Source organism: Grammomys surdaster, unplaced genomic scaffold (assembly GCF_004785775.1).
Source record: "Grammomys surdaster isolate TR1022 unplaced genomic scaffold, NIH_TR_1.0 266, whole genome shotgun sequence".
Classification (NCBI taxonomy): Eukaryota; Metazoa; Chordata; class Mammalia; order Rodentia; family Muridae; genus Grammomys; species Grammomys surdaster.
In genome coordinates, this window is record NW_021604707.1 from 2,013,308 (window position 1) to 2,038,467 (window position 25,160).

Below are 25,160 nucleotides of genomic sequence, written 5' to 3' on the forward strand. Positions count from 1 at the left end.
CTCTCTCTCTCTCTCCACTCTTACGCACTTTGCCCCTGCTCAGTTATATATAGTTGAAGCATCACTAGAAGGATAAAACAAATTAGGTGTAATTTGGCGCTGCCACAGACAGCACCCCTTTAGAACACAGTGCCTCCCCCGGTGACCATGGCCTTGGTGCCAGAGGCGGACTGAATACCGCCTCTTCTGGTTCCCTAGCTTGACCACACCCCCCATTTCAGAAGGCAGCTCTATTAGGAGTATTATGGTCTCTGCATCCTCTTTAGCCCGGAGCGGAGGATTCCCGCAGGTAGTAGCTGGAAAGAGCAGCAGACCTCCGGTGAAGCTCACTCCATTCCTCACCCGTCTCTCCAGCAAATTAGTAAGTGAGGGCTGAGTTTCTGTTGGAAACTTTCTTTCCACTTTTCCTAGCCCCCCCTCCATATTTTATGAATTAAAGGGTAAATTGTGAAACTTTCAGGATACAGCTGTTTCTCTTCTCTCTTTCTTTTTATCTTTGCCTATTCATGTATCCCACTGTTTAACAATATTTTTCTAAACTATGTCCTGCTCTCATTAGATAAACTTAAAAATCTTGTCACCTTCCCCACCACCCCCCCCCAAAACACACATTGTAGATCCTAGCAAATGACATTCACAATTCTGAGTACCCCTTGCACACACTTTCATTCAAATAAAACTGTAGTTTCCCTTAGAAAATTTCTCTCTTTTTATTTTTTTTCCATCCTTAGTGAAGTCTACTATCTGCTCTGCCCCACCTCTTACCAGCAACTTAATGAATTGCTTTCGTAGAGGGGAAATTGCTACCCGCTAAGACCTTCTGAAAAGCCAGCCCATTGGATCCTTTCTTCTATGTTGTGACTTAGGTCCTGCAAGAGCCCACCGATTCTTTGTAAGGCTCTGTGGGTTGTCGGGGTGTCTCCAGGTCAGAGGGGCTTTCTTCCCCTCAGCTGTACTGCTACCTGGGGGAGGCTGGAGTTGGGGGGCAGCAATTCCCCTTTGCAAGGGGTACAGGATTCTTGTTACTGTAAGGATGTCTGTGATCACTATTCAACGTTGACTTTTCTGTGAGTGAACTGTGCAAAGATGCTGGATGAGATCCTGACATTCCATTGTTAGGTTCCCTTCTGTTTTGTTTTGTTTTTTTTTCATCCCAAAGCCGTTTTCCTTCCTACTTTGTGTGGCTGCATGGAACTGGGTGGGAAACAGCAGGAAATCCAGATCCTGAAACATACCTCTGGTCACTTCGTTTGATTTGTAAAATTACCGACACTTTAACTCTTTCATCAGCTGGGGTCTGGATTGTTTCACCACCTTTTTTTTATCTAGCAAGAAACCCTTTGGTTTGGCAGGCTCGATCCTTGTGGGGCAGCTGGGTGGCCTTTAAGACTCTCATTTACCTGCTGTCCCGGAACCCAGGCTAGAGAACTGTAAGGGGTTAATTTGTGAGAAGTGCTTTGAAGATGAAAAGGTCTTTTCATGTGTTCGGGCATTGTAGTTATTAATATTAATATATGAAGCATGCTGCTTTTAACTGTAAATCGACAACTTCTATACTTAGCAGTCAGTAGAGGAATAACAAACATCAGGCATCAGCCCGCAAGCCTCTTCCGTCCTGGATCCGCTGCTGGGTACTTGGGGCACACAGTCTGATTACTGAGGGGCTCTTTGCCTCACAGGCACCTTACACCCAGGTGCTAGTTACTAGAGGTGCCAGGTCGTGCTACAGCGGAGTCTGGAGAAATGGGGGTAATCCTGGCACCTGGCAGTCTGTGACCTTGGATTCTCTATAGAGTCCATGCCTCTAATTGCCTATTCAAATTCCCAGGGATGGTGAAGTTCAAAAGCTAAGTGGGTCAGAGCTGAAGTTTGGATGGAAGAAAGTAGATGAGCTTTGGATTCTCTGGGAAGCTGTCTTTGTAACTGAGGAGAGATTATTGAATGAACACAGTATGCTTTCTTTTCTTTAAAACCCAGGTGATTCTCTGTGCCCCATCTAGTTTACAAAGAGGGGAGCCTATAATTCAGTAGTATAGGGCTTTGTAAAAGAAAAGAGCCAACAGGGCCAGAGTAGTCTGAAGTAATAGTATAAGAAATCAGATATGTGGGTACAGGTTCCCGCGGAAGAGCTGGGCTAAGGCAAACAGTGTAGTGAGGACAGAAACTGGGCATAGAGATTTCTGCCTATGGTCCAACAGCCTCATTGTGTTGGCAAATTTCTCACCCCTAACTCCAGTTCTGCTGAACCTGGTGATGTTTTTAATAGACAGTTTCATACATTTCTACGATGAAATGTACTCATTCTTATGGCTTTTTTCCCTCTCTCTTGTTGAAGAGCATACACCTTCTCAAGATCACCACCCCTGTACTTTCATGTCTTCTTTTTATGTGTGGCCTTTGTGATTTTATTTATTGGTGGACAGAGACACAGACCCCTGACAATGACCCTTTTCTCATTGTGTATTCAAATTCCTCAGTGATATCAAAAAGGAGAAGAGACGAGTATATGCCAGAAGTTAGGGCTTCTCCCTCCCTCCTCTCCTCCCTCTTTCTGCTTCGTGGGAAATTTAAAGCATTTAGTATCTGAGTGACATTAATATGTAAGGCAGCAATTTAATGGAATTTACAGCAACCCTTGTTCCTTGGTCCCCTTAACTCTACAGAGGGTATAGCCTTACAGCCTCTTTTAACCCAGTCAACTCTAAGAAACTTGTCACCCACCTAAGAGAGGAGAGCAATTTAACTTTCTGCGTAGTCACTTAGCATGTTCTGAGAGGTGTTCTGCATGGGCCACTTCATTTAAATCAATAGGGTGAGCTCTTGGTGAGACCTAACCAAAACCAAGAGAGTGTGAGTACTGGGCTCCTGACTTCAATAACAGGAAGCCCAAACACTAAGATGCACAGAAGCAGCCTAGATTTTGCTAGGCTTCTGAGAGGATAATGTGGAGAGGGCCTACTTTCTAAAGACGAATTTGTAAGTTATTCATTGCTAAGAAGATACTGACTCTGGAGAAAAACTGTATGTCTGGATTGTCTAAGTGAGTAAACCATCCTGATGTGGCCATTAAGTCCAGATTCTTCGTTCCCAGCCTTGTTTAGTGAGGAGCACACCAATATATGCCTACACATTTTAAATTTTGCGTAATTTATCTTAGAAAACAATATGCTGTGGGGGAAAATACTGAAAATAAAATACAAAACAATTTTAATACAGTCTATGAATATTTTCTGAGTTCAAGTGACACAAAACAAAACTGTATCTTGAGCAGAGACAAGGAGAGGACAGGATGTTTGAGATAAAAATTTTTTTCTCCTTAGAGCAGAAGATGATGAATTTGATGTATCCATAGTGTAGGTGTGGGTCCAGAAACTCCAGGGAAAGCTGGGTCAGCACTTCTTGATCTGAGTAAAGCAGGGGACTTGAGTACTAATGTCAGGAGTCTACCATTCCTGGGGGAAATAAGGTTTGCTTTTTCTTTTTTGCTTTTTATTTAAAAATAATTTTAGGAGCACAAACATTTGCAGAAATATTTCAAAGGCTTTTGAGTCTTTTAAAAATTGGGACAAGTCAATCTTCAGAGTCATCTTTTGGTGCTTCTGGGTGGGCCTTAGATGACTACTGTGGATGTAGCAAGACCTGGTGCCAGTCTCTGCCTCCCCTGTACAAAGGTCTCCCTACACTCCTTGCCCTGGAATTCCTGGCCTTAAGCGATCCAGAGGGCTTCAGTTCCTTAAGGTTATAAAAGGATAAAGGACCAGCCATGTTTCTTGGGGAAAACAGAAGTCTTGGCCATGCTTTGGCATGGGAGACTCAGAATCTCTCTTGAGCTGTACATTTCTTTTTGGCCAAGTGTGCCTGGGAACTAGGATACACAAACTTCTGTTCAGCCTTGGGCAGAAGTGTTTGCTTCTATTTCCCAGGTGACTCTGCTTCATAAGTTCCCATCTTAGTAAAAGTTTTCCTAAGTATAATCAGGTAAGTCCAGTATACTCCTGGGTGAGGTCCTTAGACTTGTAGCTTTGTCCTGACATAGTTGTCTTAGTGGCCTGGCGTTGCTTTGTAACCAGAACTGGGGGGTTCAGATTCATGTGCACTTCATTGGGTGGCACTGCCTCAAATCAAAGGCAACAACAGGCTATAAAATTGAAGTCCCAGACAAATATGAATTCTTGCAATGCTTTCTAGAAGCAGCCTACTGACTTGCTTGTATTTATAGCCAGTTGCTATGTGTTAGTCCACAAAAGGTGGATATACATATACATGTGTATATATATATATATATATATATATATATATACACACACACACATAATCTGGCATATATATGTGTACATATACACATAAACATATACACACATATATACACACACATTCTGGCACATATATATATATGTATATATATATATGCACATATATGTAAACATACCCATACATACATGTATATGCATATATACGAACACACATATATATTCTGGCATATATATATATATATATATATATATATATACATATATATGTGTGTGTGTGTGTGTGTGTGTGTCTGGCATGTATACATACATATACATGCACATGTGTATATGTGTCAGTATATATATACACACACATGTATATATACACATGTATATATACAGTATATACATATTATGAATATGTATTCAATTCAGGAATATGCAGTAGTTCCTGGCTTATGTGACTGCAGCTGCAGTCTTTGCAGGAGCCCTGTTGGACCTGTAAGAATATGCTGCTTCTTGGGTGTATGCATATCAGTGGTACAGGGTGCATAGCATTCACTGAAAACTATGCCACTATTGTCTTGTGAAAATTCTCTAAGGACATTCAGCCTATGGTTATGAAAGGGATTTTTTTTTTGATGACTTTAATGTCAGTTTTTAGAAAAAGAGGTGAAGATTTAGACCACTGCGTAGGTCTCAATGCAACCCACTTCTCTTTGTCTCTGTCTCTGTCCCTGTCCCTGTCCCTGTCCCTGCCCCCCCACCCTCTCTCCAAGATCTCACTATGTACTGCTGGCTTGCCTGGAACTAACTCACAGAAATCTGCCTGCCTCTGCATCGTGGGGTTAAAGACAAACACTACTACATCTCATTCTTAAGTAGGTAACCTCTGCTACCTTGAGCTGTAAAAATAATACTAACATAAAAATAACACTAAGGCCCATCTTTACTACTAATAGCAAATGCCAGGTACTGTTGATAAAATAGCCAAATACTTACATTTTGTCCATTCCTCCTCAGCAATCCTCAAAAGGTTGGTATTCTTGTCTTCATTTTATGGTTGAAGAAAACTAAGACTGTGAAGCTAAGAAATTCTAGACAATGAATGGCACACTCAGGAAGGTGAGCCACGCCCACTCACGATCAGCAACACTGAAGCTCTTCTTGGCACCTCAGCTCTATCGGGCTTTGGCTTATTGAAATAAAAATGAGCTGATTTGATTAATTTTTTTTTCTGAGTCAAAAATTCATTGACTCTGCAAAACTCCTTTTAGTAGCAGAATGCCAGCAAGCTGTTTAGCATTACACTGGGAAATTGGAACCTTAGAATTTGGGCAATAAAACAAATGAAACCCCACCATGAAAATCACAATTAGACATAGTCCCAGAAGTTTCTTGCCAGATTTGAGAGATCCATGTCGGCTGGTGTCTTTTAATTCCGTTTTAGAGGCGTTCGTTTAAAACGATCCAGTTTCCCGTCTTTCTATGACCTTTCTGTTTGAGATCTTCTGAGACACAAGGACTCAATATAAATTCTAGATTGTAAATGTAGGCCACACCATGGATTGAAAAGAAGTTATTTAAGATTCCAGGCTCTTGGAGAATTCCTTTTAGTAGCAAGCACTGGGTGAAAGTTGATATTTTTGTCTTATAATTCTTTTGGGTTCGACTTGGCCAAGGATATGTTTAACCCTGACCTTTAATACATCAATGGTGGAGAAGAAAGGAATACTTAACATCATTCTTCCAGACTCTTCTTTTTTGTTTCCAGATCTGAAATATAAAATAATCTTATTCGATTGTCATCACCTACCTTGGTCACAGGGCTGGAGTACATCCAAAGGTCAAGTGTGCTCATTTGTTGCTTTTCATGGTTACACACAGGATTGAAGAACAATACTGTCAGTGAAATGTTCTTATTATTGAGGGCCACTGTTCTTGTGACATCCTCCTACATGCAAGCTGAAGGACCAGGGAGAGTGGATTGCTAGTTTCTGGTGTGTTTCAGAGACTATAGTTGTCACTGGCTTAGTGGAATTTGGAGGCTATCTGAGCTCAACAGAACCTTTTTGTCTATTGTAGATAATTCATTACAACAGCAGGGCTTCTATCCAGGATGGAATTCAAAAGTCATCTATGAAGTGCTTTTTATTCCCTAGCTCCATAGTGTACAAGAGTAAAACCACAATTACAAAATTATTTTAAAATTATACATGGCTGGGTGGTAGGACAGGTGCCTGCAGAGTCCAGCGAAGGATCAGATACCTCGGGGATGAGTTATAAGAGACTGGAAGGTACCAAGTATGGGCGCTAAGAACTGAACTCAGGTACTCTGTGAGAGGTGTGTTAACTCATAACCACAGAGCCATCTTTCTAGCCCCCTAACCACTTTTTAAGTCCTCTATAGAAGATATTAGTGAGCAATGTCTCTCTGAAGAGCAAAAGAATATATGTTTATAAAGTCATAGTGGCCTGAATCCATTTTAGTATTATAAGAAAGATTAGTTACATGCACTCACATAGGTCTTGACAATGCCCAGCTTAGTTAGAAAATTCAGAGGCAGAGGAATAGATGAGTGTGAGTCATTTTGTTTTAGAGAGGGTTAGTGATTGTTCCAGCATCATTGGGGGTGGGGGAGAGAGAGAGAGAGAGAGAGAGAGAGAGAGAGAGAGAGAGAGAGAGAACATGCTGATTGTGCTGCAGTTAATGCCCGCTGTCTCTGAGCTTTGAGAAAGAGTAGTTGACTCTTGTAAATAAAGGAGGAGAGGGCAGCACACATAATTCAGAACATTGTCTTTATTGGTCAAAGCCACCGTTTAAAGTAGGAAAGGATAGTCACTATAGTGATTCTGCAGTTCTTAATGAAGAAAATGAGAAAATGAGGGTCACTCAATCTTAGGATCGAGGCAAAAAGACAGCCCTCAGCTCTAACCACCCACTTCCAGTCTGTCTCTCAGTGGTTCTCAACCCTTCTAACACTGCCACCCTTGAATACAGCTCCTCATGTTGTGGTGGCTTCCAACCATAAATTATATGAGTTGCTACTTTGTAACTGTAATTTTGCTCCTGTTATGATCTGTGTTTTTCAATGGTCTTAGTCGATCCCTGTCATGACACATAGGTTGAGAACCTCTGCCTCCCTTTACCCCCAGGATGTTCTATTATTTAATATGAACTCTCTTAAATTTGAGCTTTTAGAAAACTGGCTGTGGTACCTTTCGTTGTGCTACAGTTCAAGAAGATATCTACAAAATGTGAGTAGAGAAATGCCATGGACCATGTGTGGGAATTAAGATATAATGTATAATGGAAGAAGACAGATGAAATAGTGTGGTAGATTAATTAGACTAGAGATAAATATAATGTTATCTGTAGTCATATATATATATATATATATATATATATATATATATATATATATCGACCCCTTCTTTGTTATATTTAAGGACCCCACTGTTGCAAGTGGACACCCTCTCCATTAGGTGATGAGATAGTTCTATCCTAAGGAGATCTCCATTCTTTTGGATATGCTCTGACATGTTCTTTTACCCAGTCAACAAATGTAGGTTGTATGATTGGAATGCACCATTTAAAAAGATACAGTCTCTCCCAGGCAACTTGTGACTCTAGGGGAGATGATAGCAGAGTATCATACTTTGTTGGACTTCAGTGTTATTCACAAAAGGAAAATCGGGGTGGCCACAGAGCACAGGACACATGTGGATGGCATAGTCACACCTCTGTTTCCATCCAACCAGCCAAACATTGAAAATATTCAGGAAAAAGTTACATCAACTTTGAACATGTACAGACTTCTTTATCAATATTAGCTAGTCTGGGGTAGATAGGGATTCCGGGCCAGCATGGGCTGTATACAAAAAGAGTCCATCTTTTTTAAAAAAAAATGGCAGTAACAATATAATGTTGGCTGGGTTTATGTTATGAAACACAGAATATTTATATGAATTTACAGTCTCCTTAAGAGAGAATAATACTCACGGACATAGAAAAATACTCATTGCCTTATGACAAATATCAATGAAAAAAGCAGACTGTAAAATAGCATATTAAGACTATATCATGAAGACAAGATTATCTGTGGATAGTAGGATTGCAGGAGATTTTTTTTATAACCATTTGAAGCTTTTCTGAATTATTTTCCCCCACATCTAGATATTTATTAGTTGATGAAGAAAATACCAGGACTAACTATAAAATTCAAACGAACCATCTCATTAAACAAACATGGTGGTGACAGTTGATTTCTAAATATAAAGAATGGACAACAATAGACAAAGTTTAAAGTCCAGTTTTCAAAAGTCAAACTGTTTGCTGGCATTCAGAAAACTATCTTTAAATTAAAAGAAGACACCAATTTCAAGACTTTCTTTCTCTTTCTTTCTTTCTTTCTTTCTTTCTTTCTTTCTTTCTTTCTTTCTTTTAGAGAAAAATAATTTCAGAGTATGAGGGTTTTAAAAACATTTGTAATAAATGCATGCTACTATGTTAAGAATCTGGAGAGAGTGTTCATTTATTTACTTTCAAATAGGAGTTCACTCTGTAGCCCAGGCTGGCCTGGCCATCAACTCCCTATGTTACTGCCTCAGTCTTTTTTGGTGCTAGGATTCTAAGTGCTTGAGGAATGCGGGAGTCGGGTGGGGGGTGGAGGGGGGTTGTGGGGGGGGGCGGGAATCAAGAGTGGTTTGCTGGGGTATTTGGTTAAGGGCATAGATTTCATCTAAGAACTAATCATTTCAAATTTAAAGCCCTTGACTGATGTCGGACAGAGCTGTGTGGACTGGATTCTACTCTGCTCGGATCAAGGCTTACTCACCGAGGTCCCTATTCTTCTGTTGCTTTGACCTCACACATCTCTGTTGCTTGCTAATCTTTGCTTTGTGATTACTGTCTCTAGACCTAGGGAGTCGAGAAGGGTGTGGGGCTGGCAGGTCCTAGCAGAGTTACAAGGCCCTGGACCAGGTGGAACTTGAAATTATCATACAAATTAATATTATTATTACAAAGACAAACACTTTCTAGAAGTGAATGGAAAACTAGTTTTCAAGAGTTATATTGGATATGGGACATATCCATAGGCTAGACTGTTGACTGGTTTTGTTGTTGTTGTTGTTGTTTGTTTGTTTTTAACTGATATCGATATCTTATTTGGTCCCAAGGTCCAGGATGAAGAAGGTAGAGAGGCTCAGGGAAAGAAAGGATGGAGCTGTAGTGTCGGATCTTCCTAGGCCAGCTGACAGTGCATCATAGACTTTCTCCTCCTCAAAAGGGGCTAACAGGAGCCAAAGACTGTGTGCAGGTTTTCTAACTTAGATGCTAATCCTCAGCAGGTATTTGCATATCAGTCAGGTGGTAAGACTCAGCAGGAACCCAGGGAGGTGAGGGGGAGGGATGGATTAAATCCTGCTCTGGAGAGCTTGATGTCTAGTGAGGATGCCTAGTGAGGTAGGGCTCCAAAGGGGAAAAAAAAATGACCAAGTGCCTGGCGGCCTGCTTGTATGGGGCAGTGGGAAAAGGTTTGATAGATAAGGCCGCGAACATGGCGAAACAATTTCTGCTTAGATATGGACTTGGAGCACGCTCATTTCAAGAGGTCGTTGTCCAGACCTGCAATCTATGCAGAGCCTCCGATTTTGTAAAACAAACGCACTCCCAGCTGATACATCTCTTCCACGCTTAGTCTTATGAGGATTGTTTATCCATCCACCCACTCACAGATTTTAAAACGTCGAGTTTCTGTCATGCGAAGTGAGAAAGGCAGAGCACCTACCTTCCACTAGTTGAGCATGGAGTGGGAGAGATAAATAGAAACAGATGTTGGTAGGACTGTGTGATAACGTGCAAACAATAGGCAGATAATACGGAGATTTTTGGAGAGGAGTAGCTAGCCAATGCCGGGTGAAGAGAGGCTGAGTCAGGGGCGGGGCACTGGGGACTGACATCAGCCTAAAGCCTTCAGAAGACACAGGGCTCCCAGTTCTTGGGGTAAATTAAGAACAGAGGGCATTTCCAAGGTCATTTCAATCAAAGTAGGGCACGGGAGGGAGAAGCTGAGCTGAAAGTTGTGGATCCAGCGGGTCTCTGTGGCCTGTGGACAGCAGGGACTATAGAAGGTGGGGAATCTGAGGTTAGCAGCCTCGTTTTGGAAGCACCCATTCTGCTTATTGGGCAATGCTGGTTCCATTGAGGAGAAGTGAACTTAGCTCGGAGTGATTCAGTGTTCCCACATGTTCCCCTCGGTTCTACCCCGAGACAGGTCTCAGGGCCGCTTCTCAACTAGAGAAGAAGGCTTAAAATCAGACAGTTGTTTTCTATTTAGGTAATACACATGTGCAAAGCCAAGACAAGATGTTCAGGTCCAGCTGATGTTCAAGTAGTCATGTGGGAGGGAGTTCGTTGGCCAAATCGTCAAGGGGAGAAAGAACACACACACACACACACACACACACACACCCTTTTGCATCTTCAGAAAGGGTTAGATCTCCAGCAGCTGTTCTATGTCACAATCTGCAAGTTGGAAAAGGGGCAGGTTCTTTTTTTCTTTCTTCAGAAAAAAAAAAATATAAAGCAGCAATCCGTTTCTGTCCCAGAGTTATTTCCTGTGATGAGAGCCCTTGAGATCCCTGGCAACTCCCTCTTTTCAGTTTCCTCCCTGGGCAAAGGGCTTTTCCCCTAGGGAAGTGTCATTCATACTGTGGAGCGTATGGTCCAGCACAGAATGCACCAGATGTTCGGCCAGAGGTTTCCTCCCTCCCTCCATCAACTGGAAGAGAAAACATGTTTCCACTGGACCTTTTTCCAAGTGGTGTTGCTATGAAGGGGAGTGTTGTCTGGCTGGCAGACAGAAACTCTTGTTGTCTTTGAGCTGGGCTCCAGCACGATGCTGCCAATTCACAAAGTTCTCTCTCTTGCAGATGTATCTGTGAGCTGCACATGCAGAAGGGTGAAGGTCCTTTGCTGCTGGGGGAGTCAAATGATTCATAGGGCCATGTGATTAAACCTCCCTCTTCAAACTTCCACGATTTCCTATTCCCTGTGCCCCACAGACCAAGCCGCTGCTTAAGTTTTCTATATTTTTAGCAAACTACTGATCACAGTATGATACAGTTACATGTGAATGAATCTCTCATCTCCACCGCTGAAGCCATAGACCGTCTTTCTCAGCTTTCTTATCCTGAGTCTGTTCGAAGCCAAAGGCCAGGAGGTCAGGAATCTGTGTTTTGTTTGCTAGTGTGTCTCAAGGGTCCGGCACATTGCTTCATACATAGAAGGAGCAGAGTAATTATTGAAATAATAAATAGATTTTTAATAAAGCCTGCTGTATGGTTGTAAGATACAAGACAAGCCTGTAGGGACCATGGCATCTCTGCTGGGTTTTAGGGGGAAACCAGAAGGTCGAATGAGTCCCAGGAAGTAGCATTTCCTCCTGCCTGGACATTTCCAGTATAAAGGTACAAGCCATCCTGCAGGACTCTGGGGGCTGGCCAGCTTTTCCTCAGGTACTCTCGTCATGGGAATCCATTTTCGGGTGGGGTATTCAATGCAGCTTGGAAGTCTCATCCTTGTATATATCAGTACATTTTGAGAACGATTTGTTAAGACCTTTAAACGTAGTTTTCAGATGAAAACAAAACCAAAAGTCGGTGACAGAAAGTGCTTCAGAGGCGGAGAGGCCGTTGAGCTACTGGACACCATCTCTACAATACCTGGTTGAGATGGGCCCACGTTGGTCTATGTTGTATAGATCTAATTCCTAGTCTGTGCTCAGTGTCCAGCTCAAAGTCTGAGTGATGGAGGAGCACAGTAATTTTAGCAAAATCATTGGGCAGGCAATAGGTGGTGACAGTGTTCTTGGATGGTCACTCTTAACCTTTCTTAGGCATTCAGCATTACCACTATGGAGCTCTTAGCTTCATTTGTAGCAGCAGGAACAAGATGAAATCTTAACTAGCATAGCCTAGTTACCTAGAAATCTTAGTTAACTGATTTTTAACTATCTTGTTGTTGTTGTTTGTAGTTAATGTTATTTAGACTATATCGTCCTTTGAGGAGGAAAGTCATCTTAATAAGGTAAAGTACTTCAAAACAAATCCCCACACAGCTGTCGGATACGTTCTGCCTTCAAAGCTCAGATATCTCACCCAGATGATGCTGTGACTCAGCCGATGAGGCCCTTAGTGAATAGGATTGTGTATTGCCCAGCCTGTTTAACCTATCCTGTGAATACAGCCCTGTGAACATAGCGATGGATGTTATTGGCTGTCACGCATTATCAACACAGGGAACTGGAACTGCCAATTGAACATAAAACCAATCTCTGTACTTGTTATGTTCTCTTGAAATAGGATGATTGATGTGAATATATCCAGGAATGACAAGGGAAGGACGGGTGGCAACTGAAGAAGCAAGGGGGGGGGGAATGGGCAGGGGGCGGTGAAAAGTCACTTCCTAACAATAGAGGAATTTGGCCTCTGAACGATAGGCCTAGGAATGTAATCTTCTCAGTCACTCAAGAGAGGCATATTTTTATATGTAGTATTGAATTTATGAAAGTGTGTGAACTTTTGCACTCTGGAGAGCACTCAACCCAACAGAAATGTTTGCTATATCAACGATTTTTCTTGGTGAGCAGTAGCTTGCTGGAAAATCCCTCTAAGTCAGAACGTTCCACGAACATTCTTCCTATTCAGACTTCCAATGCAGATAATAGCTCTCAACAAGGACTGTTTTTGAGCCCTTCTCTTGATGTGAGATGAATCTGTCAAGTCTGTTTTGGAGAGAGTCTGTCTATTTCTGGGCCTGGGGTTGGGGGCTCTTCATGGAAGACTTATTCCTTTCTTCCTTCTCTAATACAGTCTTTATATATATATTTTATCAATAATTCATTTATTCCATATGGAATTCTTACTGGTGACAGGTCTGGGTGGGATTGGGGAGATGTAAAACATGGATAGAGATCTTATTTAAAATGACACACAAGACACACACGATCCTTGTCTTGTAAAAGGTTTAGACCCTGTCGTTGTCTGCAGTGTCTGCAGCACACAGACATGATCTGCTATCCATGTGGGCTGGCTGTGGCTAGGGTCTATCCCACCATGTCCCTGGCTTAGGCTATCCACCTTTCTGAATTCTGTTTACTTCTCTGCCTCACAAAGAAGTGAACAGGATGGTTGGTTGCTGGGAAGGCTCCTAGGTCTAAGATTGGATGCCTTTGGGGGTTTATGTGCCCACATTGATGTGCAGCCAGAGGCTCAGCCAGTGTCTTCTCCTGCGCAGGTGTGGAGAACAGAATGAGCTACTATGTGGATCCCACCGTGGGCAGCCCCTCCACATTCTCAGCACCTCATCCTGCACTGGCGGTGAGTGATGGTCTCTTCCCTGCTTCCTTTCCTTACCCACCCAGCCTCTGTGCATTTCTTCTTGCCCATGGAGACATGTGGAAGCCAGGGATTCAGGTTTGGACCTCTCAGAGGAGTTCTATTATGAGATTATCTATGTTTTATGTGAATATAAAATCTGAGAATCCTAGATTTGTTAAAGGTTTTTAGTTTTAGAGAGTGTGACTCCTCTTAAGGAGATATCACATGACTTCTAGAGACATAATTGGCTGTCGAATTTTGGGAAGTGCTACAATCACTTAGTTGGAATAGGCCAGGTATATAGCTAAGATTCTACACTACCCCAACAGCTCCAGAGCAAGAATATGCAGCTCTTAAAGTTGGTTATCCTTCAGTCAAGAATGCTGGTCCAGAACAGCCTCACATTTGATGTCAGATCATGTTACATGCCCCGACTGGTCTGAGCTGGCTTGACTTACTTGTAAAACATCACTTTAAAAAGTGAAACAGTGTTTCCATCCCTAGGGGTTCCATTTAGCTTATTATCTTAATAGACATCTTTCAAAAATCAAGTATTTTCTGGCCCTGGAAGATAACCAGGTAGCTGAGTTCCACCTTTTGACCTGAAGATCCTATTAGCATTCTGTGGTCATTTGTACTAGAGGCATCCATGAAACATCACCATCCACAGTTATAGCTCTGCAGTTCTCAGGTAATGGCTCATTGATGAAGAACTCACGTTCTCTGCCCCAGGGCCACTCTGTCATAAGCAGGGCACAGAGTATTCTGGCTTGTAAGGTCAGTTCCTCTAGAGACTGTAATGAAGAATGTGATGTCATAGCCAGGAGGTAAAGAAACAACACTTTTGGAAGCTGTCTGGCTTTTGTGTGGGAGGGGTTTAGCTTCCAGGTACTTACATGGGTGGTGTGTGGGACCCTTTCATATGACCAAGGAAATGTTCTTTCCTGTTATGCTATTCTGGCTAGCCCATGTGGGCTTTGGAAGTCCCTCCAGCACTGGCTCATTGGCCCTCTCCTGAGTAATCCTTCTTGGCTAGCCACTCTGCTGGCCTACCTGGAGGAGGGCAGGCATAGGAGGACTAGACTACTTATAGTTTTAACTAAATATAACTTAGGCTGGGCTATGTTTAGGGTCAGGGTTATGTCAAGGTTCCTCCCGACAAGGAGGAAGTGTGGAGGATGCCCAAAAGAATTACCTTATTTGGGGTCCAAGTGGACAGGATACTAGGAAGAACCTTATACTGTGAAGAAGGTGGGAGTAATAATTGCCCACTAACTTCTTCTGGGAGCTGCAGGCTTTGGGATACATAGGAATATGACCAGGGTCAAGGGTGGGTTCCCCCAGGTGCTGTTCTACATGGACTGTACTGATACTCAAGAGGTTAAATGAAATCCACGTTTGAGATGTCTTTTGTTTAGGGGACATCCCTGTCTGAGGGTAGGATGATCACCTTTAAGAGTTCTCATTCTTTCACCACAGTTCAAACATACCTCTTTTATAAATACGGTGCTTGTATTTTCCAAATGAAAAATTCAGAAACTGTCCTACAAAGCTTTAGAAACAAAATAAACCCATGAATGTATCTTATAAAAGAATTCTAGGCTGGTGACATTGTATCGATCTGTTTTTCTCCCAGCCCCAAGTTCCCCAGAATAACAGTTCAGACTCAAAATATATTTACAAATACCCAGGCCATATAGCTAGGCTTGTTTTCTGACTTGCTAATAACTTAAAATAACCCATTTATATGAATCTACATTCTGCCCACGTGGCTTGTTACCTGTGCTCAGATGTCTTTCTCATCGCATCTTCCCTGGTAAATCTTTCATGCTGTCACCATCCCAGAATCTTTTCTGCCACCCAGATGTCTCATCTTCTATCCTATCCTTTCCTATAGGCCATAGGTTTTTTAACTAACAGGTGATACATCCATTCAGCACACAAGATATTCTCTCTACAGGAGATAACTCGGTGGGTAAAAACACTTGCTTCAAAAGCCTGATGACCTGAGTTAGGCTTTCATATCCCACGTAAAGGTGGAAGAAAATCTGACTCCATAAAGTTGTTCTCCGACTCCCTTCAAGTCACCACACATATCACGCATACTTAAAAAATATTTCTGAGATTTAAAAACAGTCTTGCCTTTGTCTGAAGGTTACTGTGTTACACAGAGTAAAGCAATATGAAGTCAGGGCTACTTCATACAAAGGTGATCACTGAAGGGTCTGGGAGAAGGAAATGTGCCTGAGTACATACTGTATGTTAGCTTAAGAGGGACCTGAGAGAGGCTGTCAGCCAGTGGCTGGCTCAGGCTCTGTCACATAGTCCTAGACTGTGCTAATGGGACTTGTGTGTCTGCCCCATTGGCTGAATGTTAAACCGGTGATGCCAAAAAGCAGCATCCCAGCCATCAAGTTCAGTTACTTATGTTTGCAAAATAAGTTCATATGACTATCCTCACACAACCCCCCCCCCCCGCCTCTCTCTGTCTGTCTGTCTGTCTGTCTCTCTCTGAGTTTTGTTTCTTTGTTTTAAAGATGGTTATGTGTCTCTGTGTGTGTGTGTCTGTGTGTGTGCGCACTCACACGCGCACGTGTGCATTGGTGTGTGTTTGCATGTAGCCTTACTGAATCCTCTAGAGGTGAAGTCATAGGAAGATGTAAGTCATTTGATTGGGGTGATGGGAACTGAAACTACGTCTTCTGCAGGAGCAGTGTGTGCTCTTAACTGCTGAAGCGTCCGTCTCTCCAGTCTCCGTCTCAGAGGTATTGAGATTAATTTTGAATTCTGTCAATCTCTCCAAGATCTAGCAAACCTCCTTTTGTATCTACCCTACCTTCCCCTCCCCTCCCTTCCTTTTTCATTCTTTTATATAGTGCTGATGATTGAGCCTCAAGCATGCTAGCTAGGCAAGAGTCCTACTTCTGAGCAATAAACCTCCAGCCATCTCTATACTTTCTAAAAAAACTGAGACAGGGTCCCCTTAATCTTTCCACACCAGTCTTGACCTTGTGATCCTCAACCTAACCCTATTAAATACCTAGAATTACATGTATGTCTCTGCCACCCAGCCTGGCCTTTTTTGTGTATTGTATTTTTCCCTTCTGTTACTATTGAGTGACTAACAGATTGAATATGTATGGGTATGTATATGTATGTGTATATGTATATATAAAATTTGTTTCTGTCTTCATATACTCTAGGCAGCAGAAGGAGAACCCACCTTCCTCTAGTCCATTAAGATAAGGTTTATGTTCCCAGGCCAGATAGCTTTGGGATGCACCACCCAGATTATATTCTTTTTTTTTTTCTTTTGTTGCTAAAACAAAACTTTTGAGATTGTGTAATTTATAAACAAATAAACAAATTCAACAAAACAACACGGCATTTTTAAGGCTCCATTCTAGAGCTGGGTAAGCCTAAACCTCCAGGGCTATATCTAGTGAAGGCCTTCTTGCTGTGTCCTAAAGAGTGTGGAGTCATCTTATGTTAGTGGCAATGTATAAATGTTTGTTGCCGTTTTCCTTTTAACCCAGCTAGTCCCCAAATAATTGAGACTGGACTATTATATTTATGTAACAAGCTTTAAGGGACAACAACTGAGTAGTGTCTTAATCTTCCAAGAATATCAGGCTACTTATCAGTCAAAATTCCAGTGATACTTGCAGTTTAGCCCTGATCTGGTTCTCTGGGTTCCAAGTGCTTTCTTGTCATGTTGTCCAGACTCTTTACTAGTGGCTAATCTCCACTTCCTGTCTCTCTTTTCTCCCTCCCCTGGCTGGAAGGAAGTCCAGCCCCATTCTCTCCCCTGCTCAGTCATTGGTTGATCAGCTTATTTATTGACCAGTCAGGAAATAATTGGGGAAGCACTGCACACAACAGTGAGACATGGGGCCCAGAAACCAACATTTGACTAATTCACAGCTAATCTTTACATGGTGCACAATAACATTCTATCTACAAGCTTAGGACGTGTGATTTGAGAATGAGCTCAGTTCTTCTCATCAGGAATTTACTTTTACAATCATAGCCCTGACCTGCTCGAGAGAGCAGAGTCTTTGTTCTTAGTCAACATCAGTGGTTCCACTCTATGGCTTATCATAACAGTGATTAAATCTTACTTGGGTTTTAGGGGACAACTCAAATTATAACCGCAAGCTGTAGAAGACCACTGTGAAAAACACATAAGCTTTAGAGGCAGAAAAACCTGGTCTGTTATTCCTTAAGCAGCAATAGTTAGCAAACCATTAGTGCTCTGAACCATGGCATCCCTGCCTACAAAACAGGTCAATATAACCTACCGTGAAGGTCATAGTGCTGCTTCTATTGGACACTCTTGTCCAGTGCCTCCATGAAGATGAACTTGGTTAATTCCATTTTCCTGCCACTCACCATGTCTTTCCTTTCTATTTTGGGTTCTTAAATTGTATTAAGATACTTGGTATGGGGGGGTGGAGAAGAGAAGATTTTCACTTGTCTCTACAGGGCTGCTATTAAACAAGATGGGGTTCAGGTGATGACACTCTTGTTAGGAAATCTCCTTGCTTCATGCTCCCTTGAGTGAGAAAGAGCCCTCTTGCTACCAGATCAAATTTCTCTTGTCACGGGCTGGTGGTTTACAGCTCTATTGTGTAACCAGACCTGGTTCTCTTATCTAGAGTAGTTTGGTTTAATTGGGCCTCCTTGGACAGCAAACTCTCTTCTAAGCGTTGACTCTGGCTAATGATAGCGTCCTCATGTCTACCATTCATGCTTCAGGATTCCAGCTCCTGGGTGTCTTCATGGAGCTAATCATGTGCCGTTTTTGTGCTGTGTGTTGGGCCACCATGCTTGGTACTGTGAAGCCATAATAGATACTACCCAGGCTCTGTGAGAATCATGTGGAGTTGTAGTTAACGCTTTATTTAGAAAAGTGGGGACACTCAAAAGAAATTCAGAGTCTCAGTAGAAACCAGAAATGATGTTCTTTTCGTCTTGTTGCTTGGGTGCGATGGTGGCTCTACACTTATGAAATTATGGAAGTGTAATAGAGTAATTGCATGTGTATATGTGTGTTTATCTGTGTATCTATCTGTGTATCATCTATCTGTCTGTGTGTCTGTCCACTTGCCCATCTACCCATCTGTCTGTCTTTCTATCATCTATTTTTCTACCATCTTAAGAAGCTTGATATTTCTGAGCTATTAGGGTCAGCCAGTACAAACTAGATAATTTCAGAGTCAGGCTACAAGTTGAATGTTACAATATCAGAACACAAAGGCCCCAACTTCATAATACCAGCAAAGCATAGAATGTGACCCTAATCTCTTTTTAAATCTGTTTTCGTTGCTATCACTAAATTTATGAGAGTAGGAAACTTATAAAGATAAAGTTATTGCCACAGTTCTGGAAGCTAAGACGATTCAAGATCAAGGCCTTGATAGGTTCTGGGTCTTGTGAGGTCTCAGTCTTTCCGTCCAGGATGGTGCCACAATGGTCTTCTAGAATACTCTGATCTTACAGGGCTAAAGGGTGGGAAAGTCTGAGCCTGCTTTCTCAGGCTGTCTTATAAGGAGTCTTATATAATCAGTGAGATGCTACCTTCTGACTTTCTCACCTCCTAGATGCTCCACCTTTTATGTTATCATATTCATGAATAAATTTCAAAAACAGGTTTGGGGAAATGGTGGTACATGCCTTTAATTCCAACACTCAGGAGACAGAGGAAGGTGAATCTCTGTGAGTTCGAGGCTAGCCTGGTCTATAGAGAGAGTTCCAGGACTGCCAGGGCTAGATTGTGAAACTCTGTCTTGGAAACAACACCACCACTGTCATCATCAACAACAATGACAAAAGATTGAGGGAACATATTCAATCATAGCAAGTCCTTACTACAGTATTCATTTTGTTTATATTTATTTATTTATTATTTTGAAGTAGGGTTTAGTATTCACTTTGTAAACCAGACTGGCCTCAAACTCATAAAGATTGGCCTGCCTCTGCCTCCTGAGTGCTAAGATTTAAGATGTGTGCCCTATTCATTTTTCAAAAAGCTGTTTGGTAGCATATGAAAACTTAAAACCAACTTTTATTCATGTATCTTATTTATGAAAGAGAGCTCCAGTATGTAGACCATTGAACAAACTGCAAAACTGACTGCTATTTATCTTGGCTGGCAAGTCCTCCAGACTGGATTCTATCCCAAGGCCCCAAGTCAGCATTACCATGTTCCTCACACCATAGGGTCCTAGAAGCTGCCATCACATGGGAATACCCACACAAGTTTATGGGCTTTTGGATGAGTGAGGGGCAACACAGAGACTCTAGGAATTCAAAACTGACAAATGACATCCATCTCACCTAGGACTTCTCAACAAGACAGAATGTCTTCAGACTTTCAGGGACTTTTTAATACTCCACCATGCCTACACTGTTGGTCTGGGTCTCAGTAAATGTCAGATGTGAGTGGAGGCCCTATGTTCTTCCTAGTGGTCTGCAAGGAAACTAAAAGCAGCTATCTCCCCTTGAAGAACACCATCTCTCTACCTCAGCCCTCCGTCTTGTCTTGTTTCTTTTTGTTTCTCAGAAGCCTTTAGAGACTCAAGCTTGCCCTTTCACCAAGGCCCAAGCCTATCACTTCTCATTGTTTTAAAAAGAATTTCCTGGCCTTGAGTCTAAAATTAAATTGCCCCCTGGGACTTTGCTATTTTGTATGTTCCTGCCTCTCCTGGTGGCTATTACCACCTCCTTTGTGCCCCCTCCTTCCCAGACACCCCCAAGAGAGCTCAGAGGACTTTGGCTGTGCCTCCCTTCCCACCTCTCAACAGAACAGGACAAGTGTGCCCACGAATCAGCTCTATGTTCCTGTACCCTTCTGAGGCCAAACAGAGCCTGTTAAGAATTCTTCCTAGTACTACCCAAAGGATTCTATCTGATGTGCTTGGCAGACAGTGAAAGGAAGAAGGAAGATGCCTTCCATAGCATCTTGTAATACCCAGAGACTTCTGGATCTTCTAGAAGTCTATGGCACGTCTTATGCATTGCAGTATTTTATAATCTTCACCACAGGAGAGCCCAGTAATTGCTCAACCTCAGGAACTGCCTAAGCCCCACTTTTTTCTTCTGAATAGTGGGTTATATGGAAAGAAAATGTTGTTTGAGTATGGCTTTGGAAAGCACAAGGACACAGTGTGAAAGGCTCAATACGTGACAGGGACACTGCCATGAACACACATTATGACTCTGACAACTTTTGGCCCAATGGACTTGCTTTTCTGTCCCAAGGGGCAGTTGATCTGAAGATTGCCAGTTACAAGGTCAGGAGAAGGAATGTGTTCAGGTCAGCAAAATGGAGAGTTTGAGTTGGCAAGGAACTTGCAGATCATCAAGCTATCCTCCTCCGGAAGCAAAAGCTTAGGGAGGTCAAGTGACAGGCCAGAAGTTATACAGCTCTGTGGTGGTGGAACAGGACTTACACAGAAGCTTCCTGCTTCATAGGCCTCTGTGTTCCTGGTAGAGTATAAGAATGTCTGACATTCCCAGAACATAATGCAGTTATCCCAGATGACAAATCACAATGTCCATCCTGCCCAGTGCTGACTCTACTATAATTCTGGATTGAAAAACATCTTGAAGTGTTTATTGTGCCTTCTATGTTTAGGGCTTGAGGCTAAACACTGAGCTTCAGTAGTCAACCAAGGGAAAGGCAGTGTGTCTCTACGGATAGGAGAGGGATGAGGGAGCTAATGGATAAACACCTGCAACCTGAAGGCTGTGTGGCTAAAGCTGGAGAGGTACTGGAAGAACAACTCATACACTTTCACAGATACACTGACCCCACATGTTTGTGATTTGGTGTTGTAAAAATATTCCTCTATTCTTTCTTTTCAATTTTGGGGGACTTTGGGGACTATGAACAAATAGAATGGCTTTGGGATGTAGCAAGATTAGGAGGGGAGGGGAAGTGGTGGCTCTGGAGACACAGCTGCCTATGGGTTAGAAGGAACAGTAGTTGAACCTGACTCCAATGCCTGGAGCAGAGAGGGGCACAGACAGGGGGCCTTTCACTGTAACAAGAGTGGATTGGTCCCCTGAGAAGATGGCCAGTACATTTAGCCCACCCTTAGAGCAAAGCAGTGATAAAGTTGTGTCTTTGGTCTACTGAATTCTAGAGTTGTGTAGGTAGAATTTTTAGGTAGCAGGCTCCTGGATACTCTCCCATAATGCCTTTCTGCAGAGATGCTCACCGAGTTGTTCTTCACAGAAAGGATGATAGAACATGGCAGAGACTTCAAGGGCTATTATTCTTTGGCTACATGGTTCCCATTCTTTCTCAGTGGACACTTAAGAACCACTACTCATTGTTTAAGCTCCGCTGTTGGCCACCCACCACAACCGTATACAATTACTGCTTTTTTCTTCTATAACATTACCTATTACATCTTTGTTTTATACACATATTCCTCCTATCATTACAGACCTATGAATCTGAACTGTCTCCCACAGACTCATATTTTAGAGGCTTGATTCCCCAGCTTGTGTTATGGGTTTGAAAGTCACGGAGCCTTCAGGAGATGGGGCTTGGATGACACAGAAAGTGACGAAGAATATCACTAGAACATCCCTGGTCCAGTCTATGTTCTTGGTCAGCTTCTAGAGTTACCGTGGCACACTGCTGTGCCTCAGACTAAGCTGCTTGACTTTGCCTTCCCTGACGTGGTGGGCTGTGGCCTTGTAAAACTTCAAGGCCAAATAAAATTTTCTACCTTTGAGTTGTTTCTGTTGGGCATTTTCTTATAGTGACAAGAAAAACAAAAGATGAAAGAGCCATATTTTATGGTTTTCCCCTTTGCCTTACCTGGCAGTTTCCTGGAATCTGTGCTCAAACCAGAGTCTTTATGCAAGCAGCTCTCACTTCACTCTTTCTTGTCTTAGAGTCTGTTCTACTGAGTTGCTCTGCCATTCCTCTATCTAAACACAACCCAAAGCAACACTGTTTTCCCCCTTCCTTCCTTATTTCCTGAAGCTCAGCATTCTCACTGCATAGGAGCCAGCGCTCTGAGTATCTGGGATTTCTTTTTCTCTTTCCTTCCCTCATTCAAGAAATCATGTTGATTCTTCCTTTAGAACGCCACACCTCTGTTTCTACCTTCAGCCCTGGGATGACACAAATCTAAGTCTTTCTTCATAGCTGGATTAGGCAAGATTAATGAGGCTTCGTGTGAGGTAGGAACCCGAAGTCCACAATTAATGTGAAGACTATCTTAATACAATTAAAAAAATCATATTCAGGTAAAAATCATTATGGAAATAAGTGTTTAATTTAAATAATTAGAAAATGAAAATGATGCCTGGGTCAGCAGTATAGAATTCTGGTCTTGCCTCGGCTCCATGTAGCTTGATACGGTTCTTACTGATTTTCCCACCTCTTCACCTTCTTCTACTGTCCAGTCTATCCTACTTAGCACCATCAAGTGGTCTGTCTAGAATGTATTGGGTTAGTAGGTCACATATACAACCTCCATGTTCCGGTGTTTATGTCTTACTTCTTGCTTGTACCTCTGTTCTGATTATTTGTTTTTATCACACTTATTACAGGGTGCCCAAGATAGTGCTTTTCTCTAAGGTCTGTCCCCACCAGAGAGAGTCTCTAGCTTTCTCTGACTTGCCTGGACCTCGTTTCATTCTGTCTGTCTTGAACTTTGGACCCATCTTCTTTTTACCTTTTGATTTCTTGGCCATTCACCAATGCTTAATATCAATCAGTCTATAGCTCTCCTCTTAGTCTGCCTTCTCTAGAAAGTCTTCCGCGCTACTTCCTGTAGTTGGTCTTTGCTACTTTGTGAGTTCTTATTTTTCTCACCCTTTATCTATTTGATTTCAACCTCTATTACTAGATAGAAGAGAAGATAGAGGAGAGAGAGAGAGAGAGAGAGAGAGAGAGAGAGAGAGAGAAAGAGATTGATTCTTGAATCTAATTTTCTTCTTTCAACATGACTATTAACAAACCCCAACCAACCCTGCTGAATGACCAACAGCCACTGACCCTACCTCTCAGGATCCTTGTATTTATATACCCTCTGAAAAGTTCCTAGAATTTCAAATATCACACAATTGCAGAAACTATCAGTAGCTTACAAAACCATGCTTTTGCTAGGTCATGGGACAAATCATGGTCAGCTGCTGCAGATGTCTGAAGGAGCCCTCCATCCCTATACCTGGGATTTAAATGACTCAAAAATACTGCAATTTTCCTCTTCCCTGGTACTTAATACTGTCACACCCTCTTGATGTAACTTCCTGTTTACTTTTCTCTCATTGTGTCACTTTTTTTCCCTGGGGAGACAAAGCACACATCTAATCACCCTAGATAGTCATACCACGATAGACAAAAATACGAATATCACCAAAGTCCAACTTGGTCGATGAACTTTATTGAATTTACTAACAGAAATATGATATGGGTGAGGGGCTACTTACAGGAGTAGAAATGACCCAAAGATACCTGTATCATCAAAGCCTACCTCAGCATGAGTGACAGCTCACAAAAGCCAGGAACCTGGAGCATACTACAAAACCTGCAGGCAGCTCAAAAGATTGGAGAGTATCCCTTCCAAGTGACACAGTTGACCCAGTTCCTCTAAACCTCTTCCAGACAGCTTGCCTGATTTCTGCTTCTTCTAGGCAGGTCTGATCTCATAGTCTTCTTTGTTGCTCAGTTATGGTCCTATGAGAGGACTCTCAGTTCATATTGTTTACTCTGGCAGGGAGGGGCCTTGTGAATCTGGTCAGTTGCAGGGACTTCCTGAAGCTGTTTTTAGTGGTTTACCTTCCTGCTTTAGGAGCTTCCCTGCAGGATAGAATGTTTCAATCTAGGAAGAAACTGTTATGCAGCTCCTAAGGGTTCATTTCTTCTTCCTTTTATATTCTTGGAATCCCACATAATACCTGGCATAAGTGTACTATACGTTTGTTCTGTGACTTCACGTTGGCATCATTCATCAAACACATACAAGTTATAGAATTAGTTTTTTACTGAGTCTTGTTTTGTAATACAGGCCAGATTCAAACTAGCCACCCTGCCTCAGCCTCACAAGTGTTAGGATTACAAATAAGTGTTACCACACCTGACTTCTAACGATTTTGAGCAAGCTGGTTTTGAGCCGTATAGACTCATGTTGTACAAGTAGAAGAAGCAGTAGCTGTAAATCAAACGGAACTGGGTTAGATTTCTGTCTCCTTTATTCTATGAGCAGAGTGGCTGGTGGCAGTTTACTTTCCTTCTACAAATGTCAGTTTGCTCTTCTGTAAAATGGAGATTAGGGTACTCGCTTTATAGGATGGTGGTGGGGATTCAAAGTGGGCATATTTACAGGGTACCTAGCGACCCAGCTGGGACTGGCAGGTGTGTGGTGCGTGTCAGTTTCTTTCAGCAATCACTTGGGGATGAGCAAGTGAGAAACCGCCAGATGCTCTTCTTCGGACTGTGACAGGGACGGGAGTATTGCTCAAACATTTCACTGATGCATCTCTGTTGCAGCCAAGAAAGGAAGGTGCAGGTGATGA

At 42.3% G+C, this 25,160-nt stretch overlaps 1 protein-coding gene across 2 annotated transcripts in view; it reads left to right on the top strand.

Annotated features, from left to right (window-relative positions):
• Positions 1-275: 275 nt before the first annotated feature.
• Ets1 (ETS proto-oncogene 1, transcription factor) overlaps positions 276-25,160 on the top strand; it is a 121,741-nt gene continuing 96,856 nt past the window's right edge. Inside the window, exons 1-2 of one of the 2 annotated variants that reach the window (XM_028776164.1) lie at positions 276-361; positions 13,534-13,616. In XM_028776164.1, the coding sequence (XP_028631997.1) occupies positions 13,548-13,616 (69 nt within the window). In that variant the 5' untranslated portion in view covers positions 276-361; positions 13,534-13,547. Of the gene's footprint in view, positions 362-13,533; positions 13,617-16,290; positions 16,382-25,160 lie in introns of those variants that run through there. The other variant, XM_028776166.1, reaches the window with a different exon arrangement.